The sequence below is a fragment of the Danio aesculapii genome, chromosome 8 (assembly GCF_903798145.1).
Source record: "Danio aesculapii chromosome 8, fDanAes4.1, whole genome shotgun sequence".
NCBI lineage: Eukaryota > Metazoa > Chordata > Actinopteri > Cypriniformes > Danionidae > Danio > Danio aesculapii.
In genome coordinates this window covers 29,672,627-29,697,951 of record NC_079442.1, presented here as the reverse complement: position 1 = coordinate 29,697,951, position 25,325 = coordinate 29,672,627, and the positions used below count along the sequence as shown (strand labels likewise).

Here is a 25,325-nt window from a genome sequence, read left to right as displayed (position 1 = left end):
GAAGTAACTAATGTTTTGGGAAAAACTAAGATTTAAATAAAGAGTCAGATGAACTCTCCCTTGGAGGTAGTATTTTGTGGAAAAAAACGAGGTCAAGAACAGTCAAATTTGTGTTTGAGATATAAGAATTCACTAAATAAAAGCTTTAAAATCAAATGTGAATCAAATATGGTGGAAGTTTGAAATACAGTCTTAAAATAACAAGGGGTAAAATAAATTTGAGGGACAAACATCCTTCTAACAAAAATATAAAAATCAAATATTCTAAATGGCGGGAAAGGGGTTTGTGGTGGTATGAAATATCTTTCGTTTAAAGAAATTCAGTTATTTTCAAATTGCTCAACGTTTTCATCAAAAATTCAGAAACAAAATATATATATGAACATAGTTCTTCACGATATTGAAGGTCTTTGCGATGCTTTTGGGTCAAACAAAGGCAGCCCGAGAGCGTAAAAAACGTTAGAAAAAAAAAATAGCCAGAAATGTTTAAAATACGTGCACGTCTACGTTCTGTACAATTATAAGGTCTGCATCTGCCTTGACTGCGCAGCTGCTCAGTAGCTCGCCGTGATCGTATAGTGGTTAGTACTCTGCGTTGTGGCCGCAGCAACCCCGGTTCGAATCCGGGTCACGGCAAACATACAGGGCAATACAGCTATTTTCTTTCTGCCGTGGTTGATACATTTTACAATACAATACAATGCATACATTAAACGTATTCATTTAAATATATGCGGATTTAATAACTTAGTTCTAAACTATTATATTAATAAGCACAAACACATTATTCATAATTTAAAGAACACATTATTTGAAATAAAACCGCTTTAAATCACCAACCGGCACCTGTACAATCGTTCGTCTTAATTTTCATAAGGTTTTTGTTTTTTCCCCTTACATGGATCATTCATTCCTTTAGGAATCCAATGATGTAATGCAAATGTGTCGTCATATCCTGTTGTTTAAAAGCGTGAAAGCCTTCGGTATGGAGGTAGCCATTCGTGTCCGTAATTATGGATCTAAATAGACGAAACACTGATAGTCATATACCTGAACTGTCATCAAAAAGATATTTGTAATACACGAAAAGCCCCCAACTTTGCTTTCACCGAGGCTTTTATTTTGAAGCATGTCAGCAGGATGTCGGTTGTTTGTGAGTCTCTTGTTAGCGGAGTTTTCATTGAATCTGCCAAAGCAGTAAGAGAGGGGAGAACGGGTACCCGCATCCATTGTTATTTTACTTTCATTTTTTTCTTCTTCTAGATGACAACACCCCATCTCTGAACGGGACCCTCAGAGCGGACTACCCACCATGTCGGTTGAGGAGGAGAGGGGGGTAGTTCGTGTCAAAGTCAAGGTGAGGAATTTTGGGGAGCGAGAGACAGGTAGAGACCCCAACCATACACACACATATCAACACAGCGGGCAGGATGAAAACACAATAACACACAGCGGTCCACGCACGCAGTCCTGCCAGGCCACGAGTGTCTGGTTTCACGTCTAACGTTATCGTTCGTCTGTCGCGGGGAATTGTTATTTGTTCATCAGCCCTAGTCTTCACGTCCGTCGCTTTTACTTCATTGGCATCTTTGTTGTTTACGAATCGTGACCGCATCATAAAATATTTTACTGTAGCGCTACAGTTCGTTCTGAACAAATATAATAATTATATTATCTGAATTATCATGCGATATTTTCATGAAATATATTTACATTTCGATGTGATGGTTAAGTCTTTTTCATCGTTGTTGTTTTTGTGTCAAAATGTAACCGTTTATATACTGTCTATGATAAAACGCTTGTTTACGTCGTAAAAAACATGTACAGATCTCAGCATATACAAGTACACCCCTCACAAATCTCTCTTTAATTTCATATATTTAATAGGAAGCTATACAATATTATATTTGTGCATATACATTAGTCAGTACTAAAGCCAAATCTGGAGCTTATCTAACAAAATAGAAAAAAAAAAAAGAAACTAGTACACCCAAATTTATGTTATAGAAAAATATTAAATACAAATTAAAAAAAAAAATCAAGAGAAGCAAAAATATTGAAATATTTAGTTGAAATTTTGTAGGTTGTAATTCTTTATTTTTTATTTTTTTGCAATATTTAGCTTGAATTTAATTGTATTATCTTTCAATTTCTAAATATGTTTGGTGACTAAATATTATTTTAATAAATATAACTGTTTAATAAATCTGTTTTGTTTATAAAATATAATGCCTATATTCACTGAGAAATGGAAAAAAATATTATTTTCAAAATGGGGTGTACTCAGTTATGCTGAGCACTGTATATACCGCTGACTTGCTTGACCGTGAGTCATGTTTGCTCTGGAGTGTCACATGATCAACCTGAATCCTCTTGCTTGTTTTTCAGTCATTTCTCAGGTGTTCAGTCTGATATAATGAATACTAAAAGTGTTGTTTATGCTTTTGAAAGCTGTATGGTTGTTGTTTCAGATGCAGGGCTTAGAGAACCACTAAAATAAGATAAATTAGAAAGCCACTTTATAATATGTATAATACTTTATACTTCTGCTTCAAGATCAATAGTGTCAATATAATTCAACAAAGGTTTCCATGTTTTGTAAAAAGATTATAAAGACCCTTTTAATGAAAACCTAATTGTTTCCAACTTGAAACACACAAAGTCTTTTATCCATCTTTTATCTTTTATCCATCTGTCATATGAAGGTGGACATTTTTGTTTCCACTTAAGAAGAATAAGCCTCCTAGCCAATAATGTGGTGAAAGCAACAACATTCTGTGTTGTTGAAGGCAAATTTGTCTCAAAAGGAATTCTGAATAGTGCTGTTAGAGGGTTTGGAGTGGCTGTTATGTTAAAGGTTTTTCAAAAGTGTCAAATATTTTATTGTCAATCTTGGACATGACCAAAACGTGTGTGTGTGATTTGCTGGAGATTGTTGACACTTGTTACAAGTATTACTTCTATTTGGGTATATTTTGGCTAATTTGGCATTAGTGTGGTGTGCTCTGTGAAAAAATACAGTTGAAGTCTGAATTATTAGCCCTCTTGTTTATTTTTTCCCCCAATTTCTGTTTAACAGAGAGAAGATTTTTTTCAACACATTTCTAAACATATTAGTTTTAATAACTCATTTCTAATAACTGATTTATTTTATCTCTGCCATGATGACAGTAAATAATATTTGACTAGATATTTTTCAAGACACTTGTATACAGCTTAAAGTGACATTTAAAGGCTTAACTAGGTTAATTAGGTTAACTAGGGAGGTTAGCGTGATTAGGCAAGTTATTGTATAACAATGGTTTGTTCTGTAGACTATAGAAAATATATAGCTCAAAGGGGCTAATCATTTTGACCTTTAAATGGTTTATTAAAAATTAAAAACAGCTTTTATTCTAGCCAAAATAAAACAATTAAGACTTTCTCCAGAAGAAAAATATTCTTGATTAACTGTTTTCGAGACATACAGTAGAACAAAAGCTTAATTGTCTTTCATTATCTTGTCAAGAGATGACTGTTATCCGTCAGTGCAATAGCCTACATATGGTGCAGTAGCATGTCAGGTGTCCCGAGTTCGAGTCCCGGCTCGAGGATATTTCCCTACCCTACCCCCCTCTCTCTCCAACTTCGCTTCCTGTCTCAATACTGTCCTATCTAATAAAGGCAAAAAGGCCGAAAATAAATCTTTAAAACAAAAAGATAAAATAAAAAGAGATAACTGTTATTTAAAAACAAGTTTCCAAAATTTTCACCAATAATATTTAGTGTGAATCCTGTAAATAAATACATACTTAAGTTTTGAATTTTGACCTAAAATGCTAGTCTGTTTAGTAGAAAGATGTCCAAACGAAAGCCCATAAGTTGTCCAAAGTTGGCCCATAGTAACCCTTGATTTGGCCCACCATTCCAACTGAGAGGAGAAGGAGAATGATGGGGAGCATTAGGGAGAATACCTTTAAGAGATCGTCATTTTGAATTTAACTTAACCTTTTTTTTGTTTGTTTGTTTTATTGTTGAGCTGAGCTTCAAAATAAGCTAACTGAAATGAAACATTTCAATTAAATGTTGTAAATTAATCACATTTTAAAAATACAGTCAATACTGTAAATACTACAATGCACAAAACATTGCGAGAAAATCAGCGCACAAGTTCAAGTTGTGTAATCGGCATTATGTAATAAATGAAATGTTTTTTTACTGTAATACGTTCATTATATTAATATTATTTTTCACTATACTGCATTAGTTCATATACAGCAATGTTTTCTAGTTTTAAAGTTTTAAGTTGCCATGGGTAATTTCCTGATTTAATGTAGTACAGTTTGCTATATTAACCTTCAACCCACAGCCCTCAATGAAGTTTGGATTTTGGTCTTTACACAAAATTATTATATGCTATAGCCCATAGCCTACTTTAAATGAGTCAAAATATATGCGATTGTTGACTCATCAACGTGGTCGCTGCATGCGCGTCTGTTTATAGCTTCTGTAAAGAAAGACCTACATTTGACCAGCCTTTTAGCAAAGCCTATATTAATATACTGATATTCCTGTGCCAGTTTGACATCGTAAATTAAACTGAGGAGAGTTTAACTACTTCACAACACTCTGTCACCTGAACTCAGCGTTAGGCCGAAGGAGAAAAGTGCAGGGCTGATGTAAAATCATATTCTCATTCTCAAGTCATAATCTTTAAAATAATGACTTAATTACAGCGGTGCGTTAAAAATGCTTATTTTCTGTGGAGTGATTGATTTGAGTTAGTAGGCCTGCTTTATTAAAATAAGCTTAAAATAAAAACAGCCTGCTGGTTATAAAAAGGATTCATTGTTTTTGTTTTGTAATCTAAATTTGTAATTTAAGTGGAAAATACTTATATTTACTCTTACTTTTATTTAGTTTATTCTGTTTTTCTATACAATCCTAAAAGACTCACAAGCAAAATCAAATAATAAACTAAAATATGCAGTGATGATGGTAATAACCACATCACCACGGTTGACATCTCATTATGGCGGTAAGGCCGTGATAGGTATATATATATATATATATATATATATATATATATATATATATATATATATATATATATATATATATATATATATATATACACATACACATACATACAGACAGACAGACAGACAGACAGACAGACAGACAGACAGACAGACAGATATAATCAATTATACTGGAGTGAGGTTAAAAATAACTAAAATAATTCAAATGACACCAAAGTAACACTGTAAAATAGCAGAAACTGAAGACTCAAGAATAAATATTTCTGTTGAATTTAATTTATTAATTGGGATTAAGGTTTCGTATCCTGTTTCCAGAACTAAAGTGTCAGTGGTTTCAGATGGCAACCCAAGTCACAAAGTTTTGAATAATACATAAATTGAGGGTCAGTGTGATTCTCGACAGATGTGCTGCAGTATGCCCCGCTTGTGGCAGATGACCTTGTGGCGATGTTTTAGCACATGCTACACCAGAACTCATTTCCCACGGCTGTTTGCAACACAGACAGAGAGTCAACAGGCAATTAATCCACCTGAATAAATAATGTGCCACTTATTCAGACCATTTGCATTTCAGAGTATAGAGCAATTAGCCCTTCAGGACCTAAATAATAAATATGCATATGTAAAACAAGGAATGTGTCTGTTTTCTTTGTCTTTCTAAAATTATAATGTTACTCCATACTTTCTTCTTTTCTATATGATTGCAGAAGTGCGAAGGGGTGCTACCCGTGGAGTTCCGCTCCTTTGCTGTTGATCCGCAAATAACCTCATTGGAGGTGTTGCAACATATCCTGATTAGAGCCTTCGAGCTGAATGGGTAAGTGTGAAATATGCTATTTATTTGATTTAAAAATATGTATTGGTAAACATATTTGCAAGACTTATTTTTTATTTTTTTTGCCCTTAAATGACTGATTTTTGCTACAGTTATTTTAAAAAATTTCCAGCAATATTTATGGCATTATTATGTAGACAAAGGTCTTTATTATATAATTTTTGTTTCTCCTAGACCGAGACAATGGGTTCTGTAACTTATAAAACAACTCTTCATTTCAATATTTCACATGTAACTAAAATATCAATTAAACTTCATTAATATTGATGCAGTCTATTTTCTTTGGATCCCTTTAGGAAACGCAACTTTGGGATTAGCTACTTGTCTCGTGACCGTGCAGGTGTGGAGGTCTACGTGTCCCTGCTGTCTGACTGGGATTTAGATGCTGCGTTTGTCAGTGCAGCAAAGCCTTACCTTCAGCTCAAGATGGACATCAAACCATCAGAGGACAGTGAGTGACTTGTAGATCCACTAGTTTGAAGGGTAGATGCTGAAAATCTGCAGCTGCTTTCACTTCTTAATGAGATCGACAATTTAATTCATTATCCACAAACCAATAATCAATTAATCAACTAAGCTGATTGTTTGTTTTGCTTTTTTGTTCAGTTCAGATTATTAGTATTATTTTAAAGCTGCATGTATGCATTTTGGGTGCCTTTCTAATATGATTGTACACTCATTGGTGACTATATTAAGAAGTCTTTCCTCATATCAGGTTAGATATTTTTCTTTCAGAATTTTTTGTGGCATAGGTTTAACAACACTGGAAGCATTTCCTCAGAGATTTTGGTTCATATTGAAATCATAGTATTACCCAATAGCTGCAGATTTCTCAACTGCACATCCATGACGCAATTTCTCATTGCACTACATCCCGAATGTGCTCTGTTGCATTGGAATCTTGTGATCGTGGAGGCTAAGTATAGAGATCTCATTGTCATGTTCAGAAAAGCAGTTTGGTATGTTTTATGCTTTGTGACATGGTGTGTTATCCTGCTGGAAGCCTCAGTTTGCTGTTATTGGATGACAAGAGTGGCACCGGTGTGCTTTTCTGCTGCTGTAGCCCACCTGCTGCAACTTACTCAATATTTTCTATCTTTCAGACCATTCTCTGTTAACCTTAGAGTTGGATATACATGAAAATCCTTTGTAGATCAGCAGAAACACTCTGATCAGCCATCTAGCATAAACAACTATGCTACTTTTCAAAGTGAAAATAACTATTTGTCCCACTTATGATGCTTGACCTGAACTTCAGCAAGTTTAACCTATAAAATGGTCAGTGAGTGTATACACTACATGACAAAAGTCTTGTCGCCTATCCTAGTTTTAGGAACAACAAGTAATAACTTGACTTCTAGTTGATCATTTGGTATCAGAAGTGGCTTATATGAAAGGCAAAGGCCTCTAGATTATGCTTATTTTACCAAAATAAAATATGATGATGCCTTAATTTTAATTATTTAATCAGGACAGTAAGGTCTGACTTTGCTTAAACAAAAGTCTTGTCACTTAACAGAATTAATGTAGAGTATAGAATATAAAGTCATGGTGCAGTGGAAAAAGAATGAATATTGTGTATGACTCCCATGAGCTTAGAAGACTGCATCCATACATCTCTGCAATGACTCAAATAACATAGTAATAAAGTCATCTGGAGGCAAAGAAAGCATACTTGCAGGACTCCCAGAGTTCATCAAGATTCTTTGGATTCATCTCCAATGCCTCCTCCATGTTAACCAAGACATGCTCAATGATGTTCATATCTGGTGCCTGGGCTGGCCAATCCTGGAGCACATTGACCTTCTTTGCTTTCAGAAACTTTGAATTAGAGGCTGAAGTATGAGAAGGAGCAGTATCCTGCTGAAGAATTTGCCCTCTCCTGTGATTTGTACTGTAATTGGCAGCACAAATGTCTTGATACCTCAGGCTGTTGATGTTGCCATCCACTCTGTAGATCTCTCGCACACCCCCATACGGAATGTAACCTCAAACCATGATTTTTCCTTCACCAATCTTGACTGATTTCTCTGAGAATCTTGGGTCCATGCGGGTTCCAACAGGTCTTCTGCAGTATTTGTGATGATTGGGATGCAAGACTTTTGACATGTAGTGTATATAATCTTACATGCTGTATATTACATGTTAATGTAATAATTGAAAAGTATTGAGTAATTGAAAGTATTGAGTGCATTTTATTGAGAATGTACATTTTTAATTCGGAATTATCTTACAAGCATTTTACATTAACCTTTAATTAAACATAAATAAAGTGATCTGGGGTTTTTTCAGAAACTCTGTTGAAAATTGAAATCCATTCATGAATTTGAGGGCGGAGCAATAAAAACAGCTTGCCTTTTGCTGAGTGTTCTGTTTGTTTTGAATGTTGATTGTTAATATCTTTTTTTTCTTGTATATAAATCCCTTAGTGCTTCTTTAAAATGTATGTAGTCTGAAAAGCTGCTTTTTGTTCCTTAATGATCCCCCTCCCCTCCATATTCTTCCCAAGGTCCTGTTTTGGAGGATTGGGACATAATCAGCCCCAAGGATGTGATTGGATCAGACCAGATGCAGGGAGAGAAGAGGTCACTGGCATCTGCTGCCCTTCCTTTCACACAGTCGCTCCTTTCTCAGGTTACTCACAATGTTCTTCACCCTGTCGGCCAGCATTTTTTACTAAGTGCCTGTTGCAGTCAGTCAAGTTCACACTCTTCTGAGTTTATGCTTTAATTAATAGCAATTAAAGGATATTTCTGGAGTCTTTGAAAGTGAAATCTCATTTGCTCTTGCTGCATTTCACTGGAAAAAAAACCCTGATTAACTTAGTTGGGAATAGAGGGATTTATTTTTGCATCTCCTTATAGATGGCTCAATTTGTTTCGGGTGTGTTGTGGTTGAAATGTTTCTAGCCTTCTATCACCTAATACCAAAATTCAGGTAGAAAAATATGTGAATAGTTTTTTTGCATTTACTATTATTTTGCATCTATTCCTCACTTTTAGGTGGGTCGTACTCTGTCGCGTGTGCAGCAGGCCTTGAGTTGGTCCTATGGAGAGGAAGTGAAACCATTCAAGCCTCCCTTAAGTGATGCTGAATTTCACAATTACCTAAACAGCCAAGGTCAACTGAGTCGACCAGAAGAACTCAGACTTCGTATTTATCATGGTGGAGTTGAGTCATCCCTACGCAAGGTAACCGACTGCCTTACCATTCATTATCTGTCATATGAAGGTGCCAATGACATGCTAAAGGTGTTGTGGTATTCTGTGTTTTAATATCTAACCATTTTTAAAAGCCCATGAAAGAATTTTATTTGCTCAATAATTTGTATTAGTTAAATACCATCTTCTTTTTCATTCCTTTTCACATTTCATTTATGTATTTTTGTGACAGGTTGTTTGGCGGTACCTTCTTAATGTGTACCCGGATGGTCTCACAGGGCAGGAGAGAATGGACTATATGAAGCGAAAAACGAGAGAGTATGACCAGCTGAAGAGCGAATGGACGGCACGAGTCAGTTCAGAGGAATTGGAGTTTATTCGGGGAAATGTTCTGAAAGACGTTCTTCGAACAGATCGAGCACATCCCTACTACGCGGGCTCAGAGGACAGCCCACATCTCACCGCCTTGACAGACCTTCTCACCACTTTTGCTATTACACACCCACAGGTAAACATGCAGTTACACCCTTTGATGACACAAGGATTTGTCTTTACCTCTGTGAAAAATAAACTGTCCTTGTTTACTTTCTTAGGTGTCTTATTGCCAAGGCATGAGCGACATTGCCTCGCCAATCCTTGCTGTTATGGACAATGAAGCTCATGCCTTTATCTGCTTCTGTGGCATTATGAAACGCCTTGAAGGCAACTTCCGCCCTGACGGACAACTTATGTCCATTAAGTTCCAACATCTAAAGCTGCTTCTGCAGTATTCAGACCCTGAGTTTTACTCCTACCTAGTCTCAAAAGGTGCTGATGATCTGTTTTTCTGTTACCGCTGGCTTCTTTTGGAGCTGAAGCGTGAATTCGCTTTTGATGATGCCCTGCGAATGCTGGAGGTTACCTGGAGCTCCTTGCCACCTGATCCTCCTGAGACAGAGGTAGAGCTTCTAGGGCCAGCGCTTGATGCTGATCAATCTGATGGTTCACGCAATGTGGACATGGAGGAGATGGAAGAGAAGCAGACCGAAAGGCAGAGAAGACGTCATATGCTAAGGCCGTCCCGAGAAGAGGCAGATGGTGAACGTAACCTGGTTATGGAAGAGGAGAGGGGACCTCGGAAGGAAGGCGAAGGAGAGTATGATGTTGAAAACATGGTCAGGAATGACATTCCTGCTCAGCCTCCTTCATTTGAGAAGCAGGGGAGTTTTGGAGAATTCAAGTATTATAATGGCCGTACTGAGGACAGCTTTGAGGTGAATGAAAATGACTCCTCTGATCCCACATTATCTCCAGTACAATTTCAGTCTGCACACTCCACGCTGCCATTCTCAGTCCGTCAGTCAACAGAGGAAAGTGAGGACGACCCAGGAGAGCAGGAACCTCTTATGAGTAATCTTACACCATCATCTCCTGGACAGAGAGACTCCCCTAATGGTCAGGCAGCTTCCCCTCTGTCAACTCTTCCTTCCGGTCTACCAAACTGGAAAAGTAGCTCCAATCAGTCATCTAATTCTGCATCCAGTTGGAGAACAGCATCTCCTGATGCCTTGTCAAAATGCACATCCTCTTCTTCTAGTGGAGAAAAAGCCTTGTCTCCTGATAAACCTTCTGGGGGGTTTGCATCTTCACAACCTGTATTAAATGGAACTGGGGCTCAGTCCCCATCAGTGGTTCCAGGGAAATCATTACTGGCATCTCCATCACAAGGTTACAACCGTTCGCTTCTCTCATCACCGGTTTTACCCTTCGGGAAGTCCCCGTCTTTGCCCAAGGCATTCTCCAGCAATCTCCCCTCACCCTGCAGACCTACTGGGTCTGGAGTAAGCTCTCCAAACACAAACAAGCCAGAAGGAGGTGGAATTAAGCCCTGCTCACTCCCCCCTCCCCAAGAATTTGGAAAAGGGAATCCATTCATGCTTTTCCTTTGCCTCTCTATCCTTCTGGAACACCGTGACCACATTATTAAAAACAGCCTGGATTACAATGAGCTGGCCATGCACTTTGACCGATTGGTCCGTCGCCACAACCTCGGGCGCATTCTGCAGCGAGCCAAAGCCCTCTTTGCAGACTACCTTCAGAGTGAGGTATGGGACTCAGAGGAAGGAGACGAAGTCAGCTTGGACTCCCCAACCACAGCAGCAACATCCCCCCAAACGCCCAGCACTAGGCCCCCTTTCCTCAATGTACAGCCCTCTCAGGGTGCCTTCCCGAACTCAACCTATAATCTGACAAACACCATTCCCTCACCAACAACACCCATTGCCATCTCGCCCTCTGCTTCCTGATTCTGAGATGTAGTAGATCTTTCCTAGAAACCAGCTGCGGACCCAGAATCAAGTTTTACTGTACCTTGCCGAGTCACAAGATACCTTTGTGCTTTACACACGCTTTATTGAACCTGATTTGCTTTAACAACCAAAGCTTAGTGACTTAGCTTACTTTCTCATTTTGTCTTTTTCCTTGTCCAATTTTTCAAGTCAAGCCCTTTCATTGTACTGTATCATTTTTTAATTGCACTTTATTATCCTTTGAAAGGGCAGGCCAGTTAGTGTCTCATTTCATTATGTAAATAACACGTTCGAAAGGCACATTGTGGACACGTAAAACCTGTTATAGTAGCCTCACTTACCAGAGACAGAGCAACAAGATTGTTTTTTTTTTTCTTTGTGTGCAATATTTACTATAGATGAAAAGGGTCTCTTCGACTTCTTCAGAGGTTATCGTGATTTGTTGTAAAGAGAATGTTTACTCAAGCTTTTGAGATGATACCCTCAGAAATTAATTCCTAAGTTTGTTTTACATTGCCAGCAGCAACAGTGTGTATGGTATGCTGATATTGTCAGTTGTGCTTTATACAAACCCTAAGCCTTGACTTTTTATTTGTACAAGACATTTCACTAGACATGAAGGTGCTGATGCATTATCCAGTATCCCATCAATGTGAAACCTTCCGTTGTAGAAAATGTAACATTCAACCCTAATCATAATTTGGTCTCTGAAATACTAGTAGAACTCTCCTCCTCTACGGTGTACAGCAGCTATTTGACCCAAGTAGTGAAACTCCTATTAAGATCCAAATGGAGGATGGCTGGTTATTGGGTGTTTCTTATCCTCACCATTGTTGCGGAAATGCCTCGTTTCACTAAATTAGCCATTTTTGTGTAAATATAATTTAATTGCCTTCATCCATCTTTGTCTGTTGCCATAACAACTTTGTCTTTAAAAGGCAACAATCAATGATCCCAGCTGTTATAAACAAAAAGCATAAGTATTACAAAAGTGTTTAATGCCTTTAGCAGAATGCTTTTCATTGGAGATCTTTTAGACTCGGTCTTTATGTCTTAATACCAAGTGTTCTTTTTTTTCTCCCTTTTCTAAGTGCTAAAATTATAAACCTGCAAATGGACTAAAAAAGGCCTTTCCTGGAAAGAGGTTATGATTTCTGTTCGGCGTTGTGTATAGGATATGGATGTTGATTTTGGTTTGGTTCTGTATGATAGTATTTTACTCATACCCTATGGAGAGACTTGCTAGACAGAATGCTTGCAATACTCCTATTTGTATAATAAATTTACTGAATATTCATTCTTCCATGATAGTTATTTTATTCATAAAAAAGCATGTTAAACTAGCACAATCACCTCACAGCAAGAAGGCTGCTGGTTCGAGCCTTGGCTGGGTCAGTTGGCATTTCTGTGTGGAGTTTGCATGTTCTCCCCGTGTTCGCGTGGGGTTTCCTCCGGATGCTCCAGTTTCCCCCACAATCCAAAGACATGCAGTTTAGGTGAAGTGAGTAAGCTAAATTGACCGTAGTGTATGTGTATTGATGTATCCCAGTGATGACATTACAAGCCCCAAAACACATTAATTTAAGACGATCACCTAAGTCTCTTTGCTTTGTGGAACATGGTTATATCAGACTGCCTTGATTATGAATGTTTTAAAGAACGTTTGGGCATGAAAATTAAATTAAATTAGGTATGGTGGCACTTCTTTTAATGCAAAAAGCCATTTGAGCATATCGTAGAATGATTACAGTATCTCTGTAGTAAAAGTTAAATGGATTTGTCCTATAGAGAGTAACAACTACTTTAAAATGATTTGGTAAAAAAAAAAAATGTTGTTTCCGCCCGGTTTCGAACCGGGGGCGAACGTGATAACCACTACACTACGGAAACGGTTATTAGATATTAGGAGGGCGGGGCTTAAATAAGTATACATATGACGTATGCGTGTTATAAAGATTCAGAGGTAAGGAACACGTGTATTCACCATCCATTTTGGCCTTTAAAAAAAAAAAAACAACCGACAAATACAGTTTACTCTGAGCTACTGCTGACCTTATGTTGTGTGTTCCTTTAAAGGATCAAAATGCCGAAACCCGGGATCGAACCAGGGACCTTTAGATCTTCAGTCTAACGCTCTCCCAACTGAGCTATTTCGGCTGGTGAGTGAATACTGTGGAGATGGTTTCTCGTATCTATATGTTGCGTCGACCTCATCCTTATATGGCGTAATTCTCCAAAAAGTATAGCTTGACGTTCAAACGCGTAATGTTAGCCTTTTCAACTGCTTTAAATGTTTAGTGATTAAACGGTCAAGACTAGCGTAGAGCTCATTTCAAATGCTGCACCGCCCTCTAGCGGTCGAATCTGTAGGGCCGAAAAATTGTCATCTATTAACTTTCGGAAATATTGAGATCTCTAGACTGATATACTACAGATTTTACCAGAACACAGAATTTTCTGGCATACCAAGACCGACTTTAATCATCCTGCTCTTAAATGTGAGCAGCGTCAATCGTACACGGTCGAAAAAGTGGAAGTCTAGAACGGGTAAGTTACAGCCGCGGCTACTTCATGGTACCCTTCACGGTACATGCCACACGGATTAGTTACTAATTTTAATTTCTATGTGTTTAAATTGGGTTGAGGTTTCAATCACTTTCTGTCAACAACCGTCCGACAAATGCGACGTAATGTGACGGATTGTTGACGGATTGTTGTATCCATACTATTTAGAGCCACGTGGTCCCTCAGAAATCCATCGGGCCAGTGGCGCAATGGATAACGCGTCTGACTACGGATCAGAAGATTCTAGGTTCGACTCCTGGCTGGCTCGATTCATTTTTCCATCTGACTAACCAGGTTTATAAATGTAAATTCAGAAACAAATTTTTCACACGAACTACAACATATTGCATTAATACTTTATTATGGCAGTAAGGCAGAGTTCACAACATAGCGCCTTATCCAGCAACAAATTCAATCCATTTAACAAATAAGGCTAACAAAGCAAGTATTTTTCTGTTGATAGTATATTTCTACAGACGGGCATGTTAAAAGGAAATTCACCAAAAAACGGAAAAAATCTATTATCAGAGTTGGACACAAAAGAAGATAACATTTGAAGAAAACTTAAAACCAGTAACTATTAAAGGTGCAGTAAGTGAATGTCTTCAGAAACATTTTTTTTTTTTGTGCTGGTTGAAAGTCTCTTCACATTCCAATAGTAATTATTAAAGGAAATGATCTAAATGTATTTATATGTATTTTTATATTCTGGGTAAGGCATAAGACTAAAAAAATGTTCATTTAAATACATATTGTCTGGCTGATAATTCCCATAATTCTGATAAGTAGCCCAAACTGTCTGTCAGCTAATGTAGATTTGTACAACTGCACAGCTGTTCATGCAGATCTGCCTTTGGCCGTTCACCTGCACACGAGAGAGAGAGAGAGAGAGAGAGAGTGGTAAAAACTAATACTGAATCAATATTGGAGTTAGTTTTGCATGCTGTAGGAAGGACGACACCATGGCTGAAGTATTTCTTTTTAGACAGGTAATGTTATGTTTAAAAACTTATATTTTAGTCACGCAAAGCTGATGTAGATTGTGGCGTTTTACAAATGGGTTAAATGCACAGAAGTGTTGTTCAGCCACTGAAATCCTTATAAGGGACCTTTAACAGCATCAATAATGTAGATTTTTATTTAGTTTAACAACAAAACATAAGTAGATAGCGCTATTTGGCCTAGCCTGCTTTACTGAGGTGAAGTTGATTTAGTATTCACATTGGTTCATTTTTTAACAATGACAACCTGTGATGCTCCTCCTATATTGTTCACCATTCTACACTGAATAGTCGGTCTGAAATAGCATGCAAGTATGGCTTAGTAACAAGTGTAATTCCTTCAGTCTGCTGGCCAACCACTAAGTAGTCGCTTTAGGACAAATCGCGTGAGGGAGTGAGACCAGCAATCCACAGGAGCCGCGGGACCCAACCAGATTTCTTGCGGAGTGGGAATAAATTTCAAAATGAAATAGAGTAGTGGTCAGTAACTCTGGTGTAATTTGAACAGTTACAGTTTTTCATTCGGATTATAGTATTATAAAGTACTATAAAATGTTCTAACTGGCAAATGACATGATCTAGTGGTTCTCTGTCATCTGTAATGTGTGTGTGTTTGTGATTTCAGGAGGCGTGGCTTTGGACAGCAGGGGAGGGATCATGTTTTCAAAGATATTATGGGAACAGATAGCATTTAGGCAGATCACCTACTGCACCTTTAACTTCCATGGTGTTTGTTTTCCTACCATGGATGTGTTTTCATCTTTCTTCAAAATATTATCTTACACATTTTGGAACCACTTGAAGGTGAGTAAAAAGTGAATAAATTGTCATTTTTGGTGAACTATCCCTTTAAAGTTTCTTCCTCCTGCTGGAGAGTTTACCGTCTACAGCAACTGGTCCTTTTATCTTCACCATCTTCTGTGCTCATCCTGAAAAACTGAACAAATATTAAGATAATAAATTATAATTATAGTTAAATAAATACATTTAATTTTAATATAAATTATAGTTAAGATTATAATAATATTAATAATAATAATAATTTCCTTCAATTAGCTGAAACGAATGTGCTTTCAGAATAATATTACAACCTTGTCTTAGCACTGAGGGACATTTTTGCATAGTCTTGTTTCGGTTTCATCCTTCACTTTCTCACAATTAATGACCGGCTTCCCATAGAAAAGACTGTAGTCATCAGATCTATAGCAGATCAGAAACACCAAAGAAAATGTAAATGCATCATGAAACACTTTACAACCAACAGTACACATGAAGTGGAAGTAAATAGATGTTTTTCTCTCTTACTGGTATTCAGAAATGTCAGGAACACATTTTCTGCTTCTGGTTTGTTTGGAGTCTTGTCCACAGTCAGGTTTGCAGTAACTCCACTCGCTCCACTCGGACAGGATGCCTTTCACTGAACACAGTCAGAAAGTGCTATCAATTTGGAAAGCTGAGTTCACGTTTACTGAAACTATGCGGCTTACTGTCTTTATTACAAACATGCTCTGTTTTAAAAACATTTTAAACTAATAAAACTTATAAAAAATCACAGAGAGCAGATATTTTAATCCCAGTTTCTTTGCAAAATTCTTTTTTCTGTGGACATGTCTATACTGTGTACATGTTATTATAGCAACATGGTGCCTGTCAATCTTTTCAGTGGGCGGGGAAAACCACGCTCCTACATCACGTTGCAGTGGGCCTCAAAATCACTGGGATTTGGGTCCTATTTTAACGTCAGGAAATAAAAAAAAAAAAAGAGACTTGTGTTTATATCACTCCAATATGACAGTGGACACACTATACCAACACAAAGTTCTGTCCAAACAGCTTACAAAAGTTGATTTTTATCAGAGGTGCCCTTTAAATCGTTTATAATCATGTTTCTAATTAGTTATTTTTTGCTTGTTCCCACATAAATAGTATATATATATATATATACACATTTCAAATGGTTTGTACTGTTTGTTTTTTAAAATGTATTAGACAAAAGGCCATTTTGAAAGCAGCAGTGATTTTTCTTGGCACTTACTATCACACTCATCAATGTCATAGCAGCTGCCATGTTCAACAATTTCTCCATCACAGAGTTTTCCTTCGTGTTCTGTACCAACACAGTCCCGTAATTTCCTTCGGGTTCCCTCCCTGGTTCTGCATGTGATTTTTCTAGTGGAAGGCGATTTACAATTACTCCACTCACTCCATTCTGTCCACATCCCATGTACTGGCAGACAAAAAGAGGGAGAAAATGGTTATGAATTATGAGTCAGGAATTGCATTTATTTAATACTCCAAGGTCCATTTATAACCAGTGCTCGAATTGACAAAAAGCATCCCCTTTGTAAAACCACCATCCCACCAACACAGTTAACAGGGCTTGCTAACATTTACTTTAGCGACCCAAGTTTCACTGGTAATATCTAAGTTACAGCAGATTGTAGGTTCCCTGTTTCTAAAATTAAACTTAATTATTATCCCTAATATCCGAATGCATTTTTCAGAATCACTGTTCTCCAAATGTTGCTCGGTTTTCTTGAAAATGCTTCCAAACAGCTCAGCCGCTGCACATCTCCATACCATGTTTTGTTTTAGAATTGAATCTTGAGCTTCCCACATAGCACAATATTTCTGGCCCAGCTCTGGCCCACACAATCCGCTTTTGCTTGGCCTGCATACCTCAGTAAATTACAGTACATGACTGGACCAAGTCGGGCTTTCAGACAAGGGCAAGCATGGACCATATCTGGGCCAAGTCTCAGTCAAGTTAATAACCCATAACTGAGCCTGAACTGGGCCAAATTTGTTGGCGTGTCATGACTCTAATGAAATTGATAAACCCATGAATCATTGCACTTTATGCGTGCTATGAGCGTGCTTTTTCTAAAAGTGACCTGATTGGTAGAATTGTTTTTCTTTATTTGAAAATAATAAAATGTATTTTAAAAGTGGGTCAAGATAGGCCGAACTTACATGGCCCACATATCAATTTTTAACATCTGGGCGAAATACTTTATTTATGATCTGGCCCAAATATTGTGTGCCACCTTAAAGACGGTGCCACCTCTGCCAAACCAGGGCCATGTTCGGCCCACATGCTGTATGTCAGTGCCGGATGAATGCCTGCTGTGCCAGATTTATGCCAAATCTGGGCCAGAATTCTTTGCTACCTGGGTTTGATATGAGACAATTTCTGAGTTGTTCATTCAGAAGAACATTAGTGAATGAATCAGCTCAAGAACTCAATTAAACTAATAATTCAGTGACAAAGACGGAGATTTGACTCAACCTACTGGCGGTTTTAGTTTCAAGTCTCATGACATTTTTATTATCAATTTCATTGTATTCGTGCCACCTCCTACGCCTTGTTGAACAGTCAATTTTTAAATAAACAGTAAATTTATCGTAATGCTAACTTTGTTTTTTTACTTTACCATCTTTGTTGTGTCAAGAGGAATTTAGTTGATTTGATCTGATTGTAAGATACTCTTCCTGATTTTATTTCAGTTTATATAAAAAAGCTCATGTAGTTGGGTCACATGAGGTAAACAAAGTGTTGTAAATAAAAAAGTATATTTTACAAATCTTGTACATTTATGTCTGAATGCTTTAAACTCTCTTGAAATGCCTTCAAAACGAATGCAAGCGACTCCATCAAGTACTCCATCCAGCAAATCTCAAGTATTCTCAGTTGTTGTGCTGATCAACTATAATCCCTACTCAACATTTCATATTCTGCGATGTGTCTATTGCAGACACACACGTTGATATCGATACAGAAACGATATATTGTGCAGCACTAACTGAAACCCAGTGCCAAGTGTGGCAGCAGTACCTATATGACCTATGAATAGGGCCAGACAGAATCTGCGGACAATTTTTGCTATTTCTGCTGAGAATTTTGGTAAAAATCTGTGGATTTCTGCAGAATTATTTTGGGAGTATCATAACTAAAACCTTAATTTGTTTTAACTTTTATTTAATGTTTAAAATGCAAATCCAATTAGATGCACTTTATTTGTTAAACAAAGCAAGACTCTCATATAATATATATAATATCTCTACTAAAAGACAGAAAATATTACTTTAAAACTGCATTGTACATAAATCAGATGAACATTTCCACATTAGTCAATAATATTACTGTAATTAATAAAAAAACTGAATAAATATAAATTTACACACATTTACTCAAGTAAATAAACAGAATTAATGATGGGCTAAAAATCTGCGGAATTCTGCGGGCACAGATTCCGTGTGGGCCCACCTATGAATCAGAACAGATGCTGCTGCCTGATTTCTACCACTTAAATGCCCTGTTGAATGAAATCTGGCATGCTAAAAACTATGAACAGCATTTTAAAACAGTTATCTGTTACTATAATTACAGGTTACTAATAATTGTAATTTTATGCCAGCATATTGTGCACACACAGCTTTATTTTTCAGCAAATATTTGTTTCACAGTCAGAAAAAAAGAAGAGAAACAGCAATGACCATGCGATGATTTGACAAGTGCAAATGTGAAGAGAATTGTGGATATCAGCTGCTGTACTTTAAAAAAACAAATACATTTTTTAGATATTGGAAGGTACATTGTGGTTAGAAGGTAAAAAAAAAAAGATTTATAAATACTCTGTCATAATATAATGTGTATTCTACTATTTGAAACAATCCCAAGATACTTGCAGTAAATCAGGAGAGGTGTTTTACTATGCAGAGAAGGCAAATGTACTGATATTTCTGCAAAATAATTGCTGAAATTTAAAGTTGGTTTATAGCAAACCAAGAACATGTCTTCTTTGCTGCTATTGGTATTTTAACTATTATTTAGTGTTCAATTATTGTTGGGTGACTTAGGCTTGAGTTGGAGCTTGTGTTTTATACTTGCTTCTATTTTATGTGTCTGTGTACTTTCAACTTTTATTATTTTGTTCTATTAAAAAAATAATAAAATACTTTATATCACCCAATGTCATTTTGTGGCTCTATTTTTAAAAAGGGCTCTTTTTTAGGTTCTTCCCAGCAGGCACAGAACATCAACATGATGTCAGATTGACGTTGTACCCCAACTTCATGGCATGTTGTATTTTGTTTGTAAATAAGAATCGGGTTGATGTCAGAACCCAACATCAGGCCCATGTCAATGTCCAACAATGTCGAACAGACGTTGCATTTTAGTCACTTTCCAACACAACCTAAAAAAACAAAACATCAGCGTCTAATGATGTTACAGCTTGACGTTGTGTAGACGTTACCACTATGATGTCTATCAGACGCTGGATTTTATTTCCCATACCTGACAAATAAATGTCAGTATTTGACATCAACATGACGTTGATCAAAGAATGTGGCTTAACATTGGATTTTGTTCACTTTCCAACACAACATAAAATCAACCAAATATTCATTTCACGTCGTTATTGGACATCAAAATAATATTATCCTTAGACGCTGGCAACCTAAATCTAACCTAATATTAACGTCTTATGATGTTGTGTGTCTACTGGGTTGTACCATTTATGTAAGCATTTAAAAAGAATGGCTTAGATCAGACTTTCTTTGTATCACACTACTTACTTGGACACTTGGCTAAAGTCCTGCAGAGGTCAAATTTTTGCTCTTCACCATGACACGGTTTGCCACCATGTTTGGGGCTTGGAGAATCACATGTCCGTGACTGCATCTGTCGGCCCACTCCACAAGTCACAGAGCAGGGTGAGGAACCTGACCAGGAGCCCCAGCTTCCATCGACTGTGGAGAAGATACATAAAGCTTGGGTTTCTAAAATTCTCTTGTCATTTTTGGGTGGCGTTGTATTAGAACACAAAGCATGTTACCTGGGCAAAAAGGCAGTCCACTGCAAGGGCGGGTGTCTTTTTCGGAACCCTCGCAAAATCTGCCAGGTGGAACGGTGGACGGAGAGGGATTGGTGCACGTCCTTGTACGAATTTCTTTTTGGGTTCTACGTCCTTCCTCGATACAAGTAACTGGGCAGGGACCCCAATTTCCCCAATTGGACCACGCTCCATGAGCTGGACATCAAACGAGAGCACGCTTTTCATTTCCAGCATCTTCAAAAATAAAGAAATAAAGAAAACTTACACTTACTTACTTGGACAGATTGTGTCAACGGAACAAGAGTCAATTTCTTGCGCTTCGCCAGAACAGGAGCCTCCACATTTTGGAGCCGGGTTAGAACAGACTCTTTGCCTTTTTTTTTGTCCTTTTTGACACGTAACTGAACATGGCTGCCAGTTCCCCCACTTAGACCAGCCACCATCCTCTGGACAAACATATTTGGAGCCATGAGAAAGACCACAGAAACCTTTATGTCTAAATGTAATCCCTGAATGTTCTTCTTACCTGGGCAGCAGTCTTTTTTCACACATGGTTTAGTTTGAATAGTTCCCCAATCCTCAGGGTCTAAACAGTTACCGATTCCATAACAAAACCGTCGCCTTTGAGTAACTCCCTCAGTACAACTCACTGAGCACTCGCTCCAGCTTGACCATTCGCTCCATGCCGCCCGCCTGCAAGTCAACATATAAGATTTCACTAAAAGGTTTATCCATCATTTGATCTAATTCGTCTCTGTTCAATTATTTCAGTGACTTGAAGAGGTATATTTAAGTCTAATTAATGAAAGCGGTTTTCCCATCCTAGGCATTTAGCCTTTTTTCTATAAGGGGTTATAGTAAATAATCTTCAAGCTCTTCTCAGTTTTATAATGGCAGTCAATAGTGTCTGAATTTTTGAAACTACAAAAAAGTACAGTCACCTATCCTGAAAGTTTGACACAAGTGGTTTAAAAAGATAGTTCACCCTAAACGGCGAACTCAACATTCACTTGTTCCACACCTGTTTGACTTTCTTTCATCTGTTGAACACAAAAGAAGATATTGTGAAGAAAACTGGAAGTCTGTTACCATTGACTACCATGCTGATCTACTGGGATTTTCACGCACAACCATCTCTAGGGTTTACAGAGAATGGTCCAAAAAAAAGAAAATATCCAGTGAGTGGCAGTTCTGTGGGCACAAATGCCTTGTTGATGCCAGAGGTCAGAGGGGAATGGCCAGACTGGTTCCAGCTGATAGAAAAGCAACAGTAACTCAAATAACAAATAACCACTCGTTACAACCGAGGTATGCAGAAGAGCATCTCTGAACACACAACATGTCGAACCTTGAGGCGGATGGGCAACAGCAGCAGAAGACCACACCGGGTACTGAGACTACAATTTGCACAGGCTCACCAAAACTCTCAATTTCTGCTGCGACATTTAGATGGTAGAGTCAGAATTTGGCATCAACAACATGAAAGCATGGATCCATCCTGCCTTGTATCGATGGTTTAGGCTGGTAGTGGTGGTGTAATGATGTGGTGGATATTCACTGTACTTAAACGGCCTCCACAGTCACCAGATTTCAATCCGATAGAGCACCTTTGGCATGTGGTGGAACAGGAGATTCGCATCATGGATGTGCAGCCAACAAATCTGCAGCAACTGTGTGATGCTATCATGTCAATGTGGAACAAAATCGCTGAGCAATATTTCAAGTACCTTGTTGAATTTATGTCAAGAAGGATTAAGGCAGTTCTGAAGGCAGAGGGGGTCCAACCCGGTACTAGTAAGGTGTACCTAATAAAGTGGCCAGTGAGTGTATTTCAAACAAGAAAACAGCTAACCAGTTAATGAAAATACATCACTGGACCAAGGTGAGCAATTTTAATTAAAAAGTATATATACTTTTTTTCTGAAAAATGTTTCTTTTACTACAGAAGACTATTATTTGTGGACTGAGCTTGCATGGATTTCTTTACAGCTGCCTAATTATGAATTTTGGGCTATTATATATAGTATATTCCTTTAAGAAGTTTTATCTTAAAGCTGAGATGGTGATTGGTTAAAGGCTCCAATAAAAAGAAATGCAAGAAAAATACTATTACCATTTGATTATTCCAAAGCTGCAATGAAATGATGTAGCAACAGACTAGATTTTAAAAACGTGGGCATATGTACATGGAAATATACTTCACAACAAGATCTACAAAACTGACAGAATGAGTTTTAATTTATGATGACTTCAGTATATGTTTATTGATGTAAATGACACTTTCAAAATTGTTCTCTTGCTTTAAAATCATGCTCTGGATTTTCTTCACTTGATTAATCAACATAGAAGCTCAATCATGTATTACGACATAGGTTTTGAATTTCTTGTATAACATCAATGAAACTTACCCACAGCTCTTACAAACTCCGTCTGCTCCAGTGAAGCCATAGCTGGGGTTTACGCAACAAAAATCTTTTTCAACCTCACCTAAAAGATCAGCACACTTCCCGGTGGATATGGAAAATGCTGAAAAGCACTGCACCATCTGTGAAGCTACAGAAAGACACCAAATCACTGAACAATTGTTTCATTTGGATTTATTGATATTTATAAAATTAAAATAGTATTATTCAGTTGTTTCAATGATCAATCAGTATTTTCTGATTTCCTGTACAGAAACATTATAATTTGGTGCAAAATGTTAGTTATGATTTAATGTTTATGCATAACAAATCCAACCTGATTGCTGCACATAAATCCCAAGTAGCAAAATCCACAGCAAATTCAGATTCATGGCTGATTCTGTGTTATGGATATCTTTGGTTCTGAATGTGTCAGGACTTGTACACAAAATTCAGAAATACCTGTGAGTAAAACACAGTAAAAATGCCAGGTTAAACATCATACAAAACAACTCCAAACAAATGCTGGAGCGGGTTTTTAAGCAAGAGTTTTAATCATGCAAATAAATAAAGATTCAAACGTACGGTCATATTTTATAAATATTTTTTGCACCACTTAAATAAAATAAAATTGCACCATTTTAGCACCACTTACCTCGCTCGCTTCCCTTTTTTGTGGCCGTTCAACAGTGCCGTATGGTCTTTTTAACCCTGCCTTGAATGACTCTTAAGAAGCTGTTAATGAAAACAGGAATTGTTAATTGCGAAACTGTTTAACCAGCTTCCCTTATGATTTTGCTAAATCATCGGTATGTGTCTGATGTTTTTACGAAAAAACAATAGTTTCAGTTCCACCCCTGAAAAAGTTCAACAGTTGTGTGTGTCACGTACGGTCAAATCCCTTCTCTTCAAACTTTGAATAATAACCCAGCAGCATGCATAAAACAATGTAGCAGATAAAAGCGGCATAACATCTGAAATCTATTAGAGATGTGAATGCAAAATGTACTTACGCGGTCCGTGCATAACTATTTCTGGGGTGATGGTCTAGGCTAGGGGGCGTTCAGACAAAAAACATCAGCACAAGACATTCGTAGACATACTTCCACACTATTTGCGTATAGGGTAAATTAGCAAACCATTCCCAAAGATCATGAAAAACAAGTCATGCTTTTTGACTGATATATGGGCCTGAAACCGTTTTTCACTCAAATAAATATATTCAAGCTTTCTTGACATTTAATGAGCATTTTGGGATAGCTAAAAGTGTCACTTTTGTTACATTTTTAATACATTTGTTTTGCTGAATGTTTAGTAAGAACTAAGATCATAAAAAAGCGGGGTACAGGAAATGTTTTCGAGCTGCATGTTGCGCAAGTAGGCTATTGTTTTGTGGATTAAGCAATATGTGTTATGCACTAAACTATCTACGTATAGAACTAAAAACATCACACTGCCTATTTAGAGCACATTCTGTCGGTCATAAGCAAACACTGGAGAATAAGCATCCACTGAACATTACACATTTGAGCTAATTTGATAGACTTAAGGTGCACAACATCCTTAGCTCTATTAAACACACACAACTAAGCTTTAGTTCCTCTATTTAGTTCCTCGGAACATTCTCTGTCTGCATGGCAAATGGCCAACATCTTTATCTAGTCAGCATTTCATGTTATTGGTGCTAATTATGGAAGCCCGTTCCCGCCACTGAATCAAAAAAAATAATTGAAAAAAAAAAAAAAAAAAAAAAAAATTAAAAAAAATAAAAATTAAGTCAGAATTCTGAGTTATAAAGTCAGAATTGCGAGTTATAAAGTCAGAATTCCGAGTTATAAAGTCAGAATTCCGAGTTACAAAAGTCAGAATTCCGAGTTATTAAGTCAGAATTGCGAGTTATTAAGTCAGAATTCCGAGTTTTAAAGGAGTTTCCTGTTATGGCGATTGGCCATAAATGAAGTGTTAAAGACTCTTTCTTTATGTTCTCTGCTTGTGATGTGGTCTGGATTCGCAGCCCAGTTTACCAATAAAGGCCAGGAATACACAGTATTTGGTTGACACTTTTACTGAACTGAAATATAAACTAATATAACCCTTTTAGATTAAGCCCTTTATAATGTCTATGTACGATATGTCTGCAGCTCCCAAGTATACACCATACGAGGGCACTCTTGCAACAAGAAACAAATAACAGCTGCGATAAATCATATAA

The 25,325-nt window shown here is 37.3% G+C and overlaps 2 protein-coding genes and 3 non-coding genes across 5 annotated transcripts; 3 read left to right on the top strand and 2 right to left on the bottom strand.

Moving 5' to 3' along the window:
• Window positions 1-564: 564 nt before the first annotated feature.
• Window positions 565-636, top strand: trnah-gug (transfer RNA histidin (anticodon GUG)). Its single transcript has one exon. It is a non-coding gene; the product is annotated as a tRNA-His (tRNA).
• A 344-nt stretch (window positions 637-980) lies between these two features.
• Window positions 981-12,602, top strand: tbc1d25 (TBC1 domain family, member 25). The gene is made up of 8 exons (XM_056463652.1): window positions 981-1,153; window positions 1,264-1,357; window positions 5,729-5,838; window positions 6,153-6,307; window positions 8,366-8,490; window positions 8,859-9,047; window positions 9,250-9,525; window positions 9,611-12,602. Exons 2-8 carry the CDS (start codon window positions 1,313-1,315, stop codon window positions 11,300-11,302), a joined length of 2,592 nt encoding a protein of 863 aa, XP_056319627.1. The 5' UTR covers window positions 981-1,153; window positions 1,264-1,312; the 3' UTR covers window positions 11,303-12,602.
• Window positions 12,603-13,389: 787 nt separating this feature from the next.
• Window positions 13,390-13,462, bottom strand: trnaf-gaa (transfer RNA phenylalanine (anticodon GAA)). Its single transcript has one exon. It is a non-coding gene; the product is annotated as a tRNA-Phe (tRNA).
• A 603-nt stretch (window positions 13,463-14,065) lies between these two features.
• On the top strand, window positions 14,066-14,138 carry trnar-acg (transfer RNA arginine (anticodon ACG)). The gene has a single exon. It is a non-coding gene; the product is annotated as a tRNA-Arg (tRNA).
• A 74-nt stretch (window positions 14,139-14,212) lies between these two features.
• cfp (complement factor properdin) lies at window positions 14,213-24,145 on the bottom strand. Its single transcript, XM_056463651.1, has 12 exons — window positions 24,127-24,145; window positions 23,769-23,848; window positions 23,451-23,575; window positions 23,120-23,264; window positions 21,238-21,404; window positions 20,987-21,157; window positions 20,712-20,906; window positions 20,452-20,625; window positions 16,907-17,098; window positions 16,177-16,288; window positions 15,963-16,071; window positions 14,213-15,808 (listed from the first exon to the last, which is right to left on the bottom strand). The coding sequence occupies exons 3-11, from the start codon at window positions 23,503-23,505 to the stop codon at window positions 15,969-15,971; spliced, it is 1,314 nt and encodes a 437-aa protein (XP_056319626.1). The 5' UTR covers window positions 23,506-23,575; window positions 23,769-23,848; window positions 24,127-24,145; the 3' UTR covers window positions 14,213-15,808; window positions 15,963-15,968.
• Between the last annotated feature and the right edge of the window lie 1,180 nt (window positions 24,146-25,325).

What these genes read in the sequence shown, in the direction of transcription:
- cfp (XM_056463651.1), bottom strand. Translation starts at nt 23,505, where the DNA reads ATGAATCTGAATTTGCTGTGGATTTTGCTACTTGGGATTTATGTGCAG. An exon ending in GATTTATGTGCAGCAATCAG is followed by an intron (nt 23,265 to 23,450) that starts GTTGGATTTGTT and finishes GTCTTTCTGTAG; the next exon opens with CTTCACAGATGGTGCAGTGC. An exon ending in CGTTGACACAATCTGTCCAA is followed by an intron (nt 20,907 to 20,986) that starts GTAAGTAAGTGT and finishes TTTGATGTCCAG; the next exon opens with CTCATGGAGCGTGGTCCAAT.
- tbc1d25 (XM_056463652.1), top strand. Translation starts at nt 1,313, where the DNA reads ATGTCGGTTGAGGAGGAGAGGGGGGTAGTTCGTGTCAAAGTCAAG. An exon ending in AGAGCCTTCGAGCTGAATGG is followed by an intron (nt 5,839 to 6,152) that starts GTAAGTGTGAAA and finishes GGATCCCTTTAG; the next exon opens with GAAACGCAACTTTGGGATTA. An exon ending in CATCAAACCATCAGAGGACA is followed by an intron (nt 6,308 to 8,365) that starts GTGAGTGACTTG and finishes ATTCTTCCCAAG; the next exon opens with GTCCTGTTTTGGAGGATTGG.